Genomic DNA, 16,152 nt, shown 5'->3' on the forward strand with positions numbered 1-16,152 from the left:
TGTTTTATTATTTTATATATAATTATTTTTATATAATGTATAATTATAAAAATAATTATTTATTATTAATAGAATTAATTTTTTAACAGTTGCTACTTTATTTTGATTAATTTATTTTTATGTCTTTTTATTATTAAAATGTATCTAGCAATTTAACAACTAGAATTTTATTTTGATTAGTTTATTTTTCCTGTTTTTTATTATTAATAAAATGTATTTACAAGTGCCTCGGTCCATCCCATCCCCATCTCATCATAGAAGGTGTCATCTAAGATCTCAGAGTCTTTTAAAAAGAAAACAAGCTAGCTATAATAGGGATCAGCAGTTTCTTGCCCCATAATCTTTTTTCTCTTCTACAGTCATATGGAAGTGCTCATTTTAATTAGTGTTTGTTAATGCCAAAAGAAATATTTTTAATTTTTAAAAATTATTCCCTCTGCTAAAAGGGGTAATAGTCTTTTTTCTAGGATTCTAGAATATTCTCCTCATCCCCAACCAAGACAACCAATATCAACCTCTTTTATCAGGGGTGTCTCTCCATGGAGAAGTTCTCTTGATTCTACTCATATTCACCATGTCAAAACACAGCAGTCCCAGGTGTCTTCATGGTCTAACGGTGCTGTGGGGCCAAACCAAACCTGGCCTGATCTTCATACATCCCCAAAACAAATATATCACAAGAAGTTATATCACAACTGGGTCATTGAATTATACCCGTCAGTATTCCTCACTTCCTTTCTCTATTCCAGGTCACAGAGAAGAATGCAGATCCTGAAGTCAATCTGCTGTCCTACCTGAGAAAGAACCATATCCTTCCCCAGAACAATAACAAATCACATTTCTCTATCATTCCAAGTCTACAAAGCACTTTCCTTACAACCTTGGTAGTAGGTGGTACAATTTATTATTATTCACAATGAGAAAATGGGCTTAGAAAGGTAGCTTTATTTTCAGGTCCAATCAATCAACAAATATTTATTAAGTTTTTGTTATTAAGAGAACATTCTTCTCATCTCCATCCAGGAGGCTGATGTCAGTCTCTTTTTCTCTCCAGGCACAGATTCTCATGCATGATCTTGTTGGCAAAAACAGAACTCAGTCTGGTTCTGGGGAGACAAAGGCAAAAATTAACTTGTTCCTGCTCTGTGGTACAGCATACTGTTGTGGGAAAGGCATGTCCACATAAAAGTACATGCAACTCTACAAAAAAATACAAATTAATTAGAGATAGCTGGAGGAAATTAGGGAAAAAAATATAGAAAATGGCACTTGGTCTGAGCCTTGAATTTGTGGTTCAGTCATCATGCCTGACTTTTTGTGACCCCTTTTGGAGTTTTCTTGGCAAAGAGAGTGGAGTGGTTTGCCATTTTCTTTTCTAGCTCATTTTACAGATGAGGAAATTGAGGCAAATAGTTAAGTGACTTGCTTGCAAATATGCTGGCTTCACAAAATAATAATAACAATAGCTCAGATTTATATGTGCCTGGCACTGGGCTAAGTGTCTTACAAAAGAGCTTTGTTCTCTAATCTGGAGTTAATAGTCATGAAATTAAAACTAAACCCTTTAGCTCAGCTTGAATAATTCTATAAAGGGTTTCCCAAAACCCTGCTAGTATTATTACCTAATAAAGAGCTCTATTGTATTTAGCTTTCACAGGACTGCAAAATGGGCTGTCTAACTTGCAATTAGCTTCTGGGAAAGCACATGTAATGGGGAGAAGCCTCTTTTCACTTCACCCAGGTTTCCTTGGCCAGAGTCCCCTCCCCACTTCACTTTCCATTCTGAACTATGCAGTGCTTCAAAATAACATGCATTCAATAATGGGCAAGTCTTAAGAGCTGTCCTTGAAAGAACCAGAAATTTTGAGAGCAACATTAGTCAAGCCTTAGGGGAAAACTCAACACTAGTCCATAGTACCATTCAGTACAGCACTTAACAGCCAATTTACTCAACCGCACCATAGAGACAACATTTATTAAGGTCTTACTATTGTGCCAAGCTCTGAGCTGGTCTTGCAGATACAAAGAAAGGCTGACATATTGTCCCTGACCTCAAGGGGCTCATATTTTAATGGGGTAACCAACACTCAAACAAATATATACATCCAAGAAGAGTGGATGGAAAGTCATCTCACAGAGGCAGCACTAGTAGTAGGGAGGGATCTGAAAAGGGCTCCTTGCCAGAGGTGGGATTTGAACTGTTTTGAAGGACTTCTTCCAAGGTAACATGGAACCAGTAATGATTTCTCTTTGAGTTGAGCTATTCAACCAGTTCCAAATCCTTCTAATTGTACTGTCTACAGTACAGTCTACATCTCTCCATCTTTGTCAAAAGAATTGTTTCTCTGGACTTGTCAGAACGTTCTTAATCACTTTGCTAAAATCTAGATGAACTATACCCACCCCCATTTCCCTGATCTGTAGGTTTAGTAATTGTCAAAAAAAAAAAAAAAGCAAGAATCAAGTTATTCTTGCATGACCTGTCCTTGATGTTGTCACTCACACTGGTCCTTTGGGATCACCACTTCCTTTTCCAGATGTTCATTGGTCACATCTTTAATATTAGATCCTAGAATTTTGTTAGGAATAAAAAGTCGAGCTCATTAGCCAATCATCTGCAAGTTCCATTCTCTTCCATTAGAAAAAGAAATCAAGATGACATTTGCTCTCCTGTTCTCCATAGTCTTTAAAATATTGCCTGTCTCTTTGGGGAGGGGGGAGAGAGAGAGAGAGAGAGACAGAGAGAGAGAGAGAGAGAGAGAGAAAATATGAATTACAAAATGTCAGAAAAGGAATATTAAAAATTGTAGCAATGTGTAATTTGGGAAAAGTTAACATTTAAATACATATATATTGCTGCCATTGTTCAGTAGTCATATTTTCCAGTTCTTTCAGTACAATGAAGATGTCATCTGGATCAAGGGAATTATATCAATTCATAAATTCTAAATTATATCAAAACATAAGTGCCATATTATTATTTTCTTACTTGTCTTGAGTATCCATTTCCTGTTAGCCATGTTTGTTCCACCCTTTCCAGTATGACAACAGACATATTAGGCAAACAAAGTAGAACCAGAATTAGAAGTAGGCAGCCTTGCCTTCTCTTTCTAATTAGTTATCTTCATCCAAGCCAAATAGATTTCCTATCTCTGCCTAGATACTCTTCTTTCCTACAAGACAGATATAAAAAACTTAAATCTTTGCTGTTCTCTTTCTCTTTTCCATTGCCAACTTCTACTTGTTCTGAGCTTTCTCACTGTAGATACTTCTTCCAGGATCATGCTTTGCTTTGGTATCCTCAGTTACTTCCATCATCTCCTTCTATATGTAACTTTAAAAAAAAAGTTGCTCTGGGTATCCACCTCAATTTCTTATTGTTGTTGTTGTTGTTGTTGTATTTTTTATTGATTAATTAAGAAAATTTTCCCATGGTTACATCATTCATGTTCTTTCCCTCCCTTCTTCCCACCCCCCTTCCATAGCCAACATGCAATTCACCTCAATTTCTTCAGAGAAATCCCCATATCAAGGATTAGAATGTCTTGACCCACAGATCTAAATATATTGAGTCAGATTAAACCAATCCCCCAAATAGGACCTTTCCTTTCTGGATAGCTTTTATTCATTTGTTTGGTTCTTTATGTGTTCATTCATCTGTTTATTTCTCCTGATCTGTAATTTCATCAGTATAAGGAATTTCTAGGGTGGAAGCTTCTTCCACCAAGCAAGTAAGCAATTCATTCTATACCATATAATCTCAGAGGATTTCCTAGGGATTCTGAAAGGATGGATGGCTCACCTAGGGTCACATAGCTGGCACAATATGGTCGCATCTCACATGGGGGTGAGGATCTAACCTCGGCACACAAGCAAAATTCACTTATAATTAAAATTATCCTTAAAAGTTCTTCAAATCAGCCCAAGCTGGTACATCTTTGGCAAGAAATCCAGGAATGCATTGCTGCTAAAAGCCTTTTATCCTAATATGTTGCCACTGAAAGGCACACATCTGTAATTCATGTCTTACACCCATAATTTTAATGTCTTTTCAGGATTCACTAATGCCTTCACTATTTTTACTTATCTGGAAAGGCAATTAACTTCTTATATATATATGGAGTCTAACTTAGGGGGAAATTTTTCCCCCAAAATCCAATGGCTACCAAAGACCAGGTAAAGAGCTGAGTAAAGTGTTAACTGATCAGGAATACTTTCAATCCAACTTGGCCATTTAGAACAAGCAGAAACCCTCTAGCCCAAGGAGGGAAGCAATAGACCAGCTCCTTCTCCAAGAGGAGGACTTGGTTGGCCACTGAACATTTCTATCACATGACAAAAGTCTTCAGCACACAGCTACAAAGCCTCTTTGGCTCAAGCCTCTCCCTGCTCTGATCCATCCTTCACTCAGCTTCCAGAGCAGCTCGAGTCAGACTTTGACACTCTGCCCCATTCCTCAATAAACTAATGACTTCCCATTAGCTCTACAACCAAATATAAAATCCTCAGTTTGGTTTTTAAAGCCCTTCACATCATGACTTCCTCCTACCTTTCTAGCCATCTTATATTTAATTCCTTCCATGACTTCCATGATCCAGCATGGATCATGGAAGTCATGGAAGGAATACACGCATATATGTTTTTAAATAATGCCTGTGTATTTATATATATATATATATATATATATATATACACAAGTGATTTTATGTATATAGCATGTGTATATAAACATATATGCATATATTTTTGTTGTTCAATCATTTCAGTTGTATCCAACTCTTTATGATCCCATTTGAGGTACATTTTCTTGGCAAAAACACTGGAGTGGTTTGCCATTTCCTTCTCCAACTCATTTTACAGGTGAATAAACTAAAGCAAACAGAGTTCTATAACTTGCCCAAAGTCATATAGGCAGTATTTGCCTGAGTCCAGATTTGAACTCATGAAGATGAGTCTCCCTGACTCTAGATCGACACTCTATCTGGTGTGCCCAAAATCAGGGCTGCTCAGGGTAATGGTGTTTCCTTATAATTAATCTCATCAGCCCATCACAATGTCTAGGTGTACTGAAGGTCTAAGAGAGTAGAGACCTCCCTTTGAGATGGAATCAGACTAAGAGTCCGTCTTTATTTACACAATCTTTCAGGCTATATTTCTTGGACCTCTGAAGCTATTTTTTTCTGGGGAGATGTTTCCCCTAAACTTATAGCATACAGATTCTGTAAATTTCTTCCATGTATCTATGTATGTGTGTATGTAGGCACAGATATACATATGTTACATGTATGTCACTACATATGTATGTATACATATGTGTATATTCTCCTCCATTAGGATGTTGACTACTTGAGTCAGAAACAGTATTTTTGCTTTTATTTATATCCCAGGGTTTGCATGTGGTATAAATAAGTCTTAAATAAATAAATCTTAATGAATCTTTGTTGGCCAAATGACTAGTGGAAAGTATCAGGGTTAGTGGAGAAAGGTTACATAAAGAAGGCATCAAAAGCAACAGGAATTTTCACAAATAATCTATTTTTTTGGTTGGTCTTAGCTCAGGCCCCTCCACCATAGGGAGGGAAGGAATATATGTGTTTTGGAGGTGGAGGGGAATGACTAACAGGTCTTTGAGGAGAAGGAGAGATAAGTAGGAGAAAGTTTGGTCCAGAAAATCACAGCTATTGGTCCCGAGAGCCAATCTTCAAGTCCAGACTGATGGTTGAATTTCCTTAAGTGAATTTATAAATTCAACCATCCTGTATACATTTCAACAACAGGAATTGGACCCAAGTCTTCCTAAGTCTGAGGCTGGCTCTCTATCCATTCCACCATGCTGTCTTTCCTGGATATCTATAATAGGGACAAAATGTGAGAAATCAAATCTTTTCCTTGACCACTGCCTGTCTAGTCCGTCTCACAGGGACCAAGTATGCTTGTGGAGGAGGAGGCTGTGGGGCCTGCACAGTGATGGTATCAAAGTATGATCCCATTTCCAAGAAGATAAGGTATCCTTTCTAAAGATCTGAAAAAAACATCTGGCATGAACATGAATAGCCAACATTCCTTTACTAAGTTTGTGCTCTCATGTCTCAGGGGAGACGTTAATTAATACAATTCCCAGCAATACCCACAGGTCCTAAAACACTAGAATCCAAGAGATCCAGCATCTGATTCTGATTACTAATAGTCTGACCTCTGGGTGCCCCACCAATGGCTCCCCAGGCATGGCTTACACAGGGAAGGCAAAGGGAAGTGGGAGAAGCACCATTAAATATCTTGATTCCTTCCTTCCTCCACCAACAGTGTAGTTAAGAAGAAAAGTTCATCTTAAGGAGCTCCCACCTTACACACATCCTATATGTCCTTCTTGCTCAAGTAGCTGCCCTGGCCATTTCATATACTGAGTGCCTTCACTGTGTCCCATGTTTTCCTCAGGCTCTCCCCCAAAGTATTTCCAAAGGTTTTAAGAGCAGATATCTAACATAGATCCATCTCCACATTCATAAGTGCTTACCACTGCCAATAATTTCTTTTACATCCAGATTCTGGGTCTGTTGTCAACTAATTACAATTTTTTTTCAATTTATGAGGCATTTTCCACACAACAGCTCTGTGGGATAGTATAAGTAGTATTAACAGCATTTTACAAATGAATAAACTAAGACTCAAGGATGTTCAGTGATGTCCAACTTCACATATCTGTAAATGTCAGAATCAGTATTCAAATACAGAAATAAGTATGCTGGCCCAGAAGGATTTCTTTCAATTATATCATATAAATATTCTAAGTAAAGAATTAAGGCTTTACCTAAGAGTATCAAAACTTAAAGGCCATTGACAGTACTTGGACTCTTCTAGGAGGCAGAAACAATTGAACTTAGTACCCAATTAATAATTAGATACAATCTAGAAGCTACCAGATGATCTCTTCCTTGGTCCATCCTTCTCCATCCTAGGAAGAAGCTTCCGCAGCATCTGCCTCTGATGTGTCCTCCAGTTCTGTTTTTCTGTTATGAGTGACCTTCAAAGTTATTTACTCCAAAGATGAATGCTTCATTTTGGGTCTCAAGATCCAATGTTTCTCCACTTCAGGTACCATAATTGCTACACTTTTCAACCAAACTCCCAAGAGGCCAGTGCCATTCCAGCTTCCCCTTGGAGGTTAACCTACAAAATTATTAACAAAGTCAGCAGAAAAGATTTAAAGCTTCTGTTTTCCTCAAAGGATGTTGAAAGGCTCCAAGCCTTTCAAATGTACATCACCACCACCACAACCTCTGGGAGACTCATGACCAATGAGGATTTTCCACTATTCACCCTTCTTTCCCAATAATCCCACCAAATACAATTTCGTGAGCAATGAGGATTTTCCACTATTCATCCTTCTCTCCCAATAATCCCACCAAACATAATTTCACGGGCAATGAGGATTTTCCATTATTCATCTCCCTTTCCCAATAATCCCACCAAACACAATTTCACAAGCAATGAGGATTTTCCACTATTCATCCTTCTCTCCCAATAATCCCACCAAATACAATTTCATGAGCAATGAAGATCTTCCACTATTCACCCTTCTCTCCCAATAATCCAACCAAACGCAATTGTATTACTGACCTTGATTTTACTGTGTATCAAACATGAAGACATTATGCAGTTACAGCTTGTCTGCTTCCCATCTGCTCTTTGCACGGAGCTGCAGTCACCACAGTGGAAGGTATTGGCAGCACCAGGACCAGGATTCATCCCATTCAGGTAAGAGTCTGTTAGCTTTTTCTCATAAAATCAGAATTATTAGCATTAGAATAGACCTCATTGATTATCTATTTCAAACTCCTCATTTTACAAATACGGATGCAGAAACCCAAGAACAAGAGGAAGTAGCCTGTCTCAGGTCACCCAGCAGGTCCCAGTACAGAGTCCAAACTACTCCCCAGTTCTTCTGTCTTCTCCTCTAGTGTGCTTTCCAGTGTACCACATTGCCTCTCTCATAAAAAAAAAAAAATTAAAAAAAAAAAACTTTTACCCATCATGTATTCTGTAGCTTCAAGTTCTGATTATAGAAGTACAAAGTTTTGATTCTCATTGACTGCCCGGCTATGTCTTAGATGTGATCAGTTAAAGAAAGAGAAAAGGAGGCAACACATTTCTCTGAAATTATGGCATTCTTCATTCTCATTTTTGTTCTGCTTTGGGGGAATTGTAGTTAGGTACTCAGCTGTAAGTTACCAAACTGATATGATAAAATCCAAATTAATCTTTTTTTTTAACCCTTACCTTCTGTCTTAGAATCAATACTAAGTATTGGTTCCAAGGCAGAAAAGCAGTAAGGGCTAGGCGGTTGGGCTTAAGTGACTTGCCCAGGGTGACACAGGTAGGAAATGTCCAAGGACAGATTTGGGCGCAGGAACTCTAGCCCCTAAGCCTGGCTCTCATTCCACTGAGCCACCCAGTGGCCCACAGGTTTAATCTTGAAGGATGGAATATTGGATTGGAACAATCAATTCAACTCACCATGTAATGAGCATTTACTGCTGGCAGCACCCTGTATTGTAGGAAGGCAATGATGGGAGATACAAAGTTTAGGTAAGACCAAGTCTTTTTCCTTTCTAAACCTTACAGCCTAGTAAGGGAGATGCAAAGGCACAAATTAATATAATAAGTATGCATGGCAATGAGAACTCAATGTGAGATCAACGTAGAAAAAAATCTATATTCTAACAGATGGCTAATCTATGAATATTCTTTTAAAGAACAAAATGCATGCTGTTTCTATTTATATCTAGTATAAAAATAGCAACCTTGGTTTATTCCTTTTCCAAACCCTAGACTAAAAATTCATGTTTAAATTTTATTTATATTTGTTCTTTAAGGGTAGATTCAGATTCTGACATCAATAAAGCATTATGGACTTTGAAGAAAAATCATTTTCCTAGCACTTGACACATTTTATTAAAATCCAGATACATATAGGAATGAGACAATCAATTTAAAAAAATTTTTTTAACCCTTACCTTCCATCTTAGAATCAATACAGTGTTTTGGTTCCAAGGCAGAAGTGTAGTAAGGGTGGGCAATGGGGGTTAAGTCACTTGCCCAGGGTCACACAGCTAGGAAGTACCTGAGACAAGATTTGAACCTGGGACCTCCCACTTCTAATCCACTGAGCTACCCAGCTGCCCAGAGACAATCAATTTTAAAATAAACCATTGACATTGGATAACAACATTTATCCTTTAACTTGTGAGATTGGGGTTGGCAATTCCAGCAGTTCAGCCCACACAGTGAGTAAGGATTTATGTTTGGTTTTGTTTTTGTTTCTGAATAAAAGTCAGGGACAAGACCTAGATTTGGAATCACAGGGCCTTAGTTCAAATTCAGAGTTGGTATAGATCAACTAGACTGAATTCTGATTGGTCAACTTACTAACGGAAAGGAATAAGTATTTATATGGAGCCTATTGGGTGCCAGGCATTGCATTACACTCTTTATAAATATTATCTCATTTGATACTCACTCAATCCCTGTGCTGTTATTATCCCCTTTTTGCAGTTGAAAAAAATTGAGGCAAACAGAGATTACGTGATTTACCCAGGGTCACACAGGTAGTAACTGTCTGAGGCTAGATTTGAACTCTGGTCTTCCTGTTGGTTCTTTCACTCCTGTATTCGTTTTGTGGCAATATTTTAATCTTGGTTGGAGAAGATTTTTGTGGTGATATGGAGCTGCTCTGGTTTAGTCCCCCATTTTGGCTCCACTCCTGGAAGTCCACAATTCTGGTCTTTCTGACTCCAGGTCCATATCTACTGTGCCCCCTTGCTGCCTCAACTTACTTTTAGAACTCACTTTTCTGGGCATTGGCTTCCTCATTTAAGAAAGGAGGAAGTTGGACTAGTTCAAAGGTCCTTAACTTAAAGGTCCACAAGCCCCCATGGAGTCCAGGAGTAGATGTCAGGGAATCTATAAACTTGGATGGGAGGGAAAAGACATCTTTATTTTCACTAACCTCTAACTGAAATTTAGCCTTTCCTTTAGTTATGAATATTAAAAAGTCATTGGAGGATCAGAGTCATGGTCACAGGGGTCCATGACACACAAAAAAAATGTTAAGAAGAAGCCACTCTGGGGGGGGGGAGCTGGATGGCTCAGTGGATTGAGAACCAGACCTAGAGATGGGAGATCCTGAGTTCAAATCTAGCCTCTGACACTTCTTAGCTGTGTGACCCTGGACAAGTTGCTTAACTCCCATTGCCTAGCCCTTCCTGCTCTTCTGCCTTGAAACCAATATTCAGTATTGATTCCAAGGTGGAAGGTGAGTTAAAAAAAAAAAAAAAGGCCTGTTCTTTCTCTATTTTATTGATTTTTTTTTTTTGCCTATATATGTGTGCCCACTCAGGAGAGGATTGCCAAAGGCCATGGCACCCAGTGTGGATTCTGCACCCCAGGGATGGTGATGTCCCTGTATGCTCTCCTGAGGAACCACCCAGAGCCCTCACCGCAGCAGCTGACTGAAGCCCTGGGAGGTAGGCTTCAATAAAGGAGAAATGGGACAGATATTGGGGGTGGGGTGGCATTGCCAGGCAAAATGACCCTTACATTTAACCCTGTAAAAAACAAACTTTCTAAGCCTGAGAATTAAACCAGTTGTTTGCCTCGATATGTCCCAGAGTAGACTAGAAACTCTGGGAAAAATTAATTGAGCTCCTTAGAATCCTCAAGATATGGCAAGTAGATAGTTATTATTAGTAATCTAGCCTTTTACTGGGGAATCTGGAAAGAAGGAATGCATTTGTCAAATCCTGGCATAAGGGAATGGGGGAAGAAATAGTCCGAGACAGATTCTAAAGAGTTGAGAGGGGGAGACTATTACAGGAATTAAAAACAAAAACACCTACATTCCTATCTTGTGACTATTTATTCAACTCAAAAAAAAAACATGTTTTGTGAATAAACTGACAGGTCCTGGATTCAAATATGGCCTCAGGCACTTCTTAATTAGGTGACCCTGGGCAAGTCACTGAACCTGGAGTATTGGCGACAGGGCAGGACTAGATACTGGATTAGTTAGTTGCACCCAAAAATGGAGATCTATGAAATAAGTCTTCAAAGATAGGTTGGAGCCAGATCAGATGTAAAAGCCAGGCAAAGGCATCTGCATTTTATATTACAGGCTAAAGAGAGCATTTGAAAGTTCCTGAGCAAGAGACATGGCCAGACCAGTATATCAGAATCACTTTTTTTGGTAGTGGTGAAAAGGATAGATTTTTTTGGGAGAGACTAAAGGCAGGAAGACGAGGCAGGAGGCAAAGATGACCATCTAGATGAGAGTTAATGTAGGCATAGCTAAGAGTGGTGGCATTCATTATGAGGGCAGAGAAGGGTTTGAATTTGAAAAATGTTATAAATGTAGAATAGGTGAAATCCAACAATTATTTGTAATAGGGTGGGGGAAGAATAAGGGAAAAAGCAAAAAAAGAGTCCAACATAATCTCTAGGACTCAAGCCTAAATAAGTGGGAAGATAGTGATGCCATCAATGGAAATAGAAAGTTGGAAGGAAAGAGAGTTTTGGTGGGAATTTTGATCCTTTATATATAGGCTTTATGGTTTGCAAAGTGTTTTTCAAATGTTAATTTCACTTGGGACTCATCATAACTCTGGGAAGTAGGTGCCAGTGTTTCCCCATTTTACAAATGGAGGAACAACTGAGGGTAGAAGAGGTTAAATGACTTGCCTCAAATCATATAATCTATTAGGGTTCGAGGTGGGATTCTTCCAGTTCTTCCTAAATTCAGTACACTCTATCCTACACCACCTAACTTCCTGAAGAAAATATTGGTGGGCCATCCAACTGCTTGTAAGCAGTTGGGAATGTGGAATTGGAACTAAGGGGAAACTAGATCTGTAGATTTGGGGATCATCTGTAAAGACATAATAATTAGACTAGTGGGAGGAAACAAAGTCACTATGAATAAGAAAATGGAGAGATGGGAAAGAACCTAAGACAGAGCCTTGTGAGATATGGACAGGGGACAGGAGGAGGAAGGACAGGCCAAAGGCACCAAAAAGGAGCCCTCAAACAAGTAGGAGAAGAATCAAGAGATATTGATGTCCTGAAAACTAAGGAAGGAGTATCAAGGAGGGAGCCAACAACTATGTCAAATACTATTGAAAGATCAGGGAGAATGATGATTGAGAAATGACCAGAAATGAAAGAATATCAAGAAGGAAGAAATGGTTAAGAAGGATAAAGATAAAAAAAAAAACCATTGAATTTGGGGGATTGAGAAATTATTGTTATCTTGGAAAGAGGGAAGGAAATAAGCATTTATATAGTACCTACTTGTGCCAGGTACGATGCTAAGTGCTTTACAAATATCACATTTGAGCAATATGAATAGAGTGGTAGAAACAGAAAGCTTTACTTGTTTTTTGTTGATACTATTTTTTGTCTGAACTTTGTCATATTTAAAAAAAAATTTTTTTTAACCTAAAGGGTTTCTAGTGTATTATCTGAAGTTGGCAAGATGGCTGGTGTTTCTGCCACCCACAGCTGAGGCTCCTTAAACACTAGCCATACATATATACATCAGAAAACATTTCTGGATTAATCCAAATTGGGACCATAAGCTAAAGAAAGATAAATTGACTCTTTTGATGTCAAGAACCAAGATTGGACTAGGTCTGTGTGAGCCCAGAGTTTTAGCAGAACCCCTGGGCCCTAATTTATATATTTATGTGTAAATGTTGTTTTCCAAATTAGAAGGCATAATGGAAAGAGTGCTGGACTTAAGATTGGAGGAGACCAAAGAACAAATCTTTCCTCTGATACTTATTAGCTGTGTGACTCTAGGCAGCCATTCAATCTCCATCAGCCTCAGTTTTTTCATTTAAAAATGAGAATTTTAAAATGTTCTTAAATGTTAAAAATTATTTATACATGTAATTGGAAAAATATTATTTTTTAAATGAGTATAATAATGGCCTACATATAACAAAGCTGTTATAAGGACCAAATGGGATACCATGTGTAAAGTGTTCTGCAGCCTGTATAAATATATAAATTATGCAGGCTAGAAAGTTTTATAATTCTCTTTTTGTTTTAACTAGGTAGGAGTATGAAAATGGGGGAAATTGTGTTTCTTTTAAATGCTAGCTAGATTATATAAGTTCTGTGAAGATTATAAAGAGCTAGACTATATAAATATTAGCTTTTTTGTTATTATTGTTTTGTCTTTGGATCCTCAGCACCACCAATAGGGCCTTGCACATAGTTTGCATTTAATAAATAATTATTGATGCATTGATTTGAACAGATGATGTCAGGTTAGACTGGGTAACCTCTAAGATCTCTTCCAACTCTAAATCTATGATTCTAAGAAAAGAGGAAATACTTTTTTTTTGTTTTGACTAAGGAAAAAAATCACTAATTGGATGAAAATAATAACTACAACCTCATTTTCTCACTTTAACAAATCCCTATAGAAAGTCATATCAGCTCTACATTTCTAAATAAGCCCATAAAAATAAAACCCATTTACCAAATATATTCCTTCCACATTCAGGTAACCTATGCCGCTGTACTGGATATCGCTCAATTCTAGAAAGCAGCAAAACTTTCTGTGCGGTGAGTGGAAGATTGATGTGGAGGGGGATGTTCTGAAGATTGGGGCACGTAGTAATAATAGTCAGTTGTTCAAGGTCTAGAAAAAGTAATCCATGTGAAAAAGACTGAAAACTCAAGGGTTATTTAGACATGCTAAAATAGCTAAATCAGTTTCTTAAGCTCATTTATTGGTACTTTGCCAGCTTGCTGAGAGTAAATAGCACATTCTATAAAAAGGAAAAAGGAATGTTAGATCCATCAAAAAGACCAAAGGAAAATGAACTGACATTATAACCAAAAGAGACGGAGCTTTGTTAGTGCATAGTTGGTGGGACAGGGTCAGGGAAGCCAAAAATGAATCCAGATCAGGCTCCCAGACGGTACTAAATAGTATGCAGAATAAGCAAAAAGCACAGTCAGGTACAGATTCCTAGAATGTCAGAAGGGGAAGACCATCTAGTCCAAACCCTTCATTCTCCAAAGAGTTAGGAGGTCCAGAAAAAATATGAGTTGATCAGAATCATAAAGCAAGTTAAGGGCAGGTTCAGGATGAAAACTCTAATTTCTAGTCCAGTATTCTCACCATAAGATGAAACGCAAAAGGCAGGCCAGTCCCAAATATTGGACTAATTAAGAAGGAGCAAGCAGGGAGAAGCTAGGTGGTTCAGTGAGTAGAGAACCAGACTTGGAGACCAAAAGTCCTCGGTTTAAATCTGGCCTCAGATACTTCTTCTAGCTGTATGACCCTGAGCCAGTCACTTAACCCCCATTTCCTAGCCCTTACTGCTCTTTTGCCTTGGAATCAACACATAATAGTGATTCTTTTTTTTTTTTTTCTGTGTAGAGAGAACTCTTTTTTTTAATTTTTTTTTTATCATAATATTGATTCTAAGATGGAAAGAAAGTGTTTAAGGGCGGGGGAAAGGAATGAGCAAGACGTAATGTCTAGGTAAACTGTCCACCATTGTTTCTGAGTCTTTAGTGGCCAGAAACACAGTTTAGATAGACGAGAGCAAACAGAAAGCTATCTGAGCACAGAGGGAATAGTAAATGTCCAGGGATCTCATCAAACGCACAAAAGAAATAGATGGGAAATGGAATTCTGGAAAGGAGGCCAAGGACTGGATCTCAAGATCCAGCAGAGCTCAGAAGTTCCATACAACAGCGCACTGATGAGCGATTCTAGGAAGGAGGCCCAATATCTTCTATTCTGGTATTAAACTGCCTTGTTACTACAAGGGGACAAATGTGGCAGGGAGTGGACGCTGCTCCCCAAAGATGTGGCAGGGCTGTCTCTACAGGTGTCTGAGGCTGCTGGTTGGCACACGGGCAAAAGCCTGGGATCCCTGGGAACTCCAAACAACCCTGTCAAGCTTTTGGGGGACAGGCCAAAGTCAGTAAATAAGACAATAATATTTATCCGTTTCTGAGCCTCATTAAAAAATCGATTAGGGGGCAGCTGGGTAGTTCAGTGGAGTGAGAGTCAGGCCTAGAGACAGGAGGTCCTAGGTTCAAACCCGGCCTCAGCCACTTCCCAGCTGTGTGACCCTGGGCAAGTCACTTGACCTCCATTGCCCACCCTTACCAATCTTCCACCTATGAGACAATACACTGAAGTACAAGGGTTTAAAAAAAAAAACAAAAAAAAAACTAAAAAGTCGATTAAACCATACTGGAAACAGAATACTTGTTGGAATAGAAATAAATATTAAGATTTGTCTTCCTTGTAGAGAAAAGCCTGGGCATGGATATACCTTTCTATAGACAGACTTGGGGATGATGGCAGAATAAATGCTGTCAGAAGTACGGCTAGAAATCCTCGCCACTGAAATTTAGACAATTCAATTAAGCAAACATGCATGATAAACCAGTCACTCCCATTAGGACTACTGCTTACCACACAGCTAATAAGTCCCAAGGATGTTTCATTGGCAGAAAACAATTCTCCCACAGAGGGAAAGGCCCACATGAAGAAAATATTTCTTGAGTCAATCCAAATCTGGTTTCTTTCTTTGAAAATAACTCACATTAACTCTGGACACATCACTTTCTCTTGTAGAAGAGTAATTTTACATACCAGGTTAGTGCTTGTCTTCCTCTCTGGGGAAGTCATACCCCGAAAAGACTTCAGAGTAGAGTGGTGGTGAGCATTTGAACAGTGGTCAGCTATAAGAAGAAGCAGAAGGGTTAAGGGAGAACATTTTACAGGAGTCTGTTGAGGTAAGGAGCCATAGGACAGGAGAAGGAAGAAAGGAATGACCACCAACATTTTAAAATTTACTAGCTGTCAAAGTACAGTCTGTCCCCAGTCATTCATCGATGGCTAGTTTTTCTCATATGTTTATAAAAATAAAGATCTTTAAAACTATTTTTTACTCTTAAAAAGCAAGGAAGAGAGAGAGGGAGGGAAAGAAAGAGGAAGAAATGGAAGAAAGAAAGAAAGAAAGAAAGAAAGAAAGAAAGAAAGAAAGAAAGAAAGAAAGAAAGAAAGAAAGAAAGAAAGAAAGAAAGAAAGAAAGAAAGAAAGAAAGAAAGAAAGAAAGAAAG

The 16,152-nt window shown here is 38.3% G+C and overlaps 1 protein-coding gene across 1 annotated transcript in view; it reads left to right on the plus strand.

Moving 5' to 3' along the window:
• Positions 1-16,152, plus strand: part of LOC123241891 (aldehyde oxidase 2-like) — a 109,828-nt gene that overhangs the window by 5,903 nt on the left and 87,773 nt on the right. Inside the window, exons 2-6 of the mRNA XM_044669392.1 lie at positions 722-804; positions 5,906-6,005; positions 7,647-7,755; positions 10,397-10,523; positions 13,565-13,626. Of these exons, the coding sequence (XP_044525327.1) occupies positions 722-804; positions 5,906-6,005; positions 7,647-7,755; positions 10,397-10,523; positions 13,565-13,626 (481 nt within the window). The remainder of the gene's footprint in view (positions 1-721; positions 805-5,905; positions 6,006-7,646; positions 7,756-10,396; positions 10,524-13,564; positions 13,627-16,152) is intronic.

The sequence above is a fragment of the Gracilinanus agilis genome, chromosome 3 (assembly GCF_016433145.1).
Source record: "Gracilinanus agilis isolate LMUSP501 chromosome 3, AgileGrace, whole genome shotgun sequence".
NCBI classification, from domain to species: domain Eukaryota; kingdom Metazoa; phylum Chordata; class Mammalia; order Didelphimorphia; family Didelphidae; genus Gracilinanus; species Gracilinanus agilis.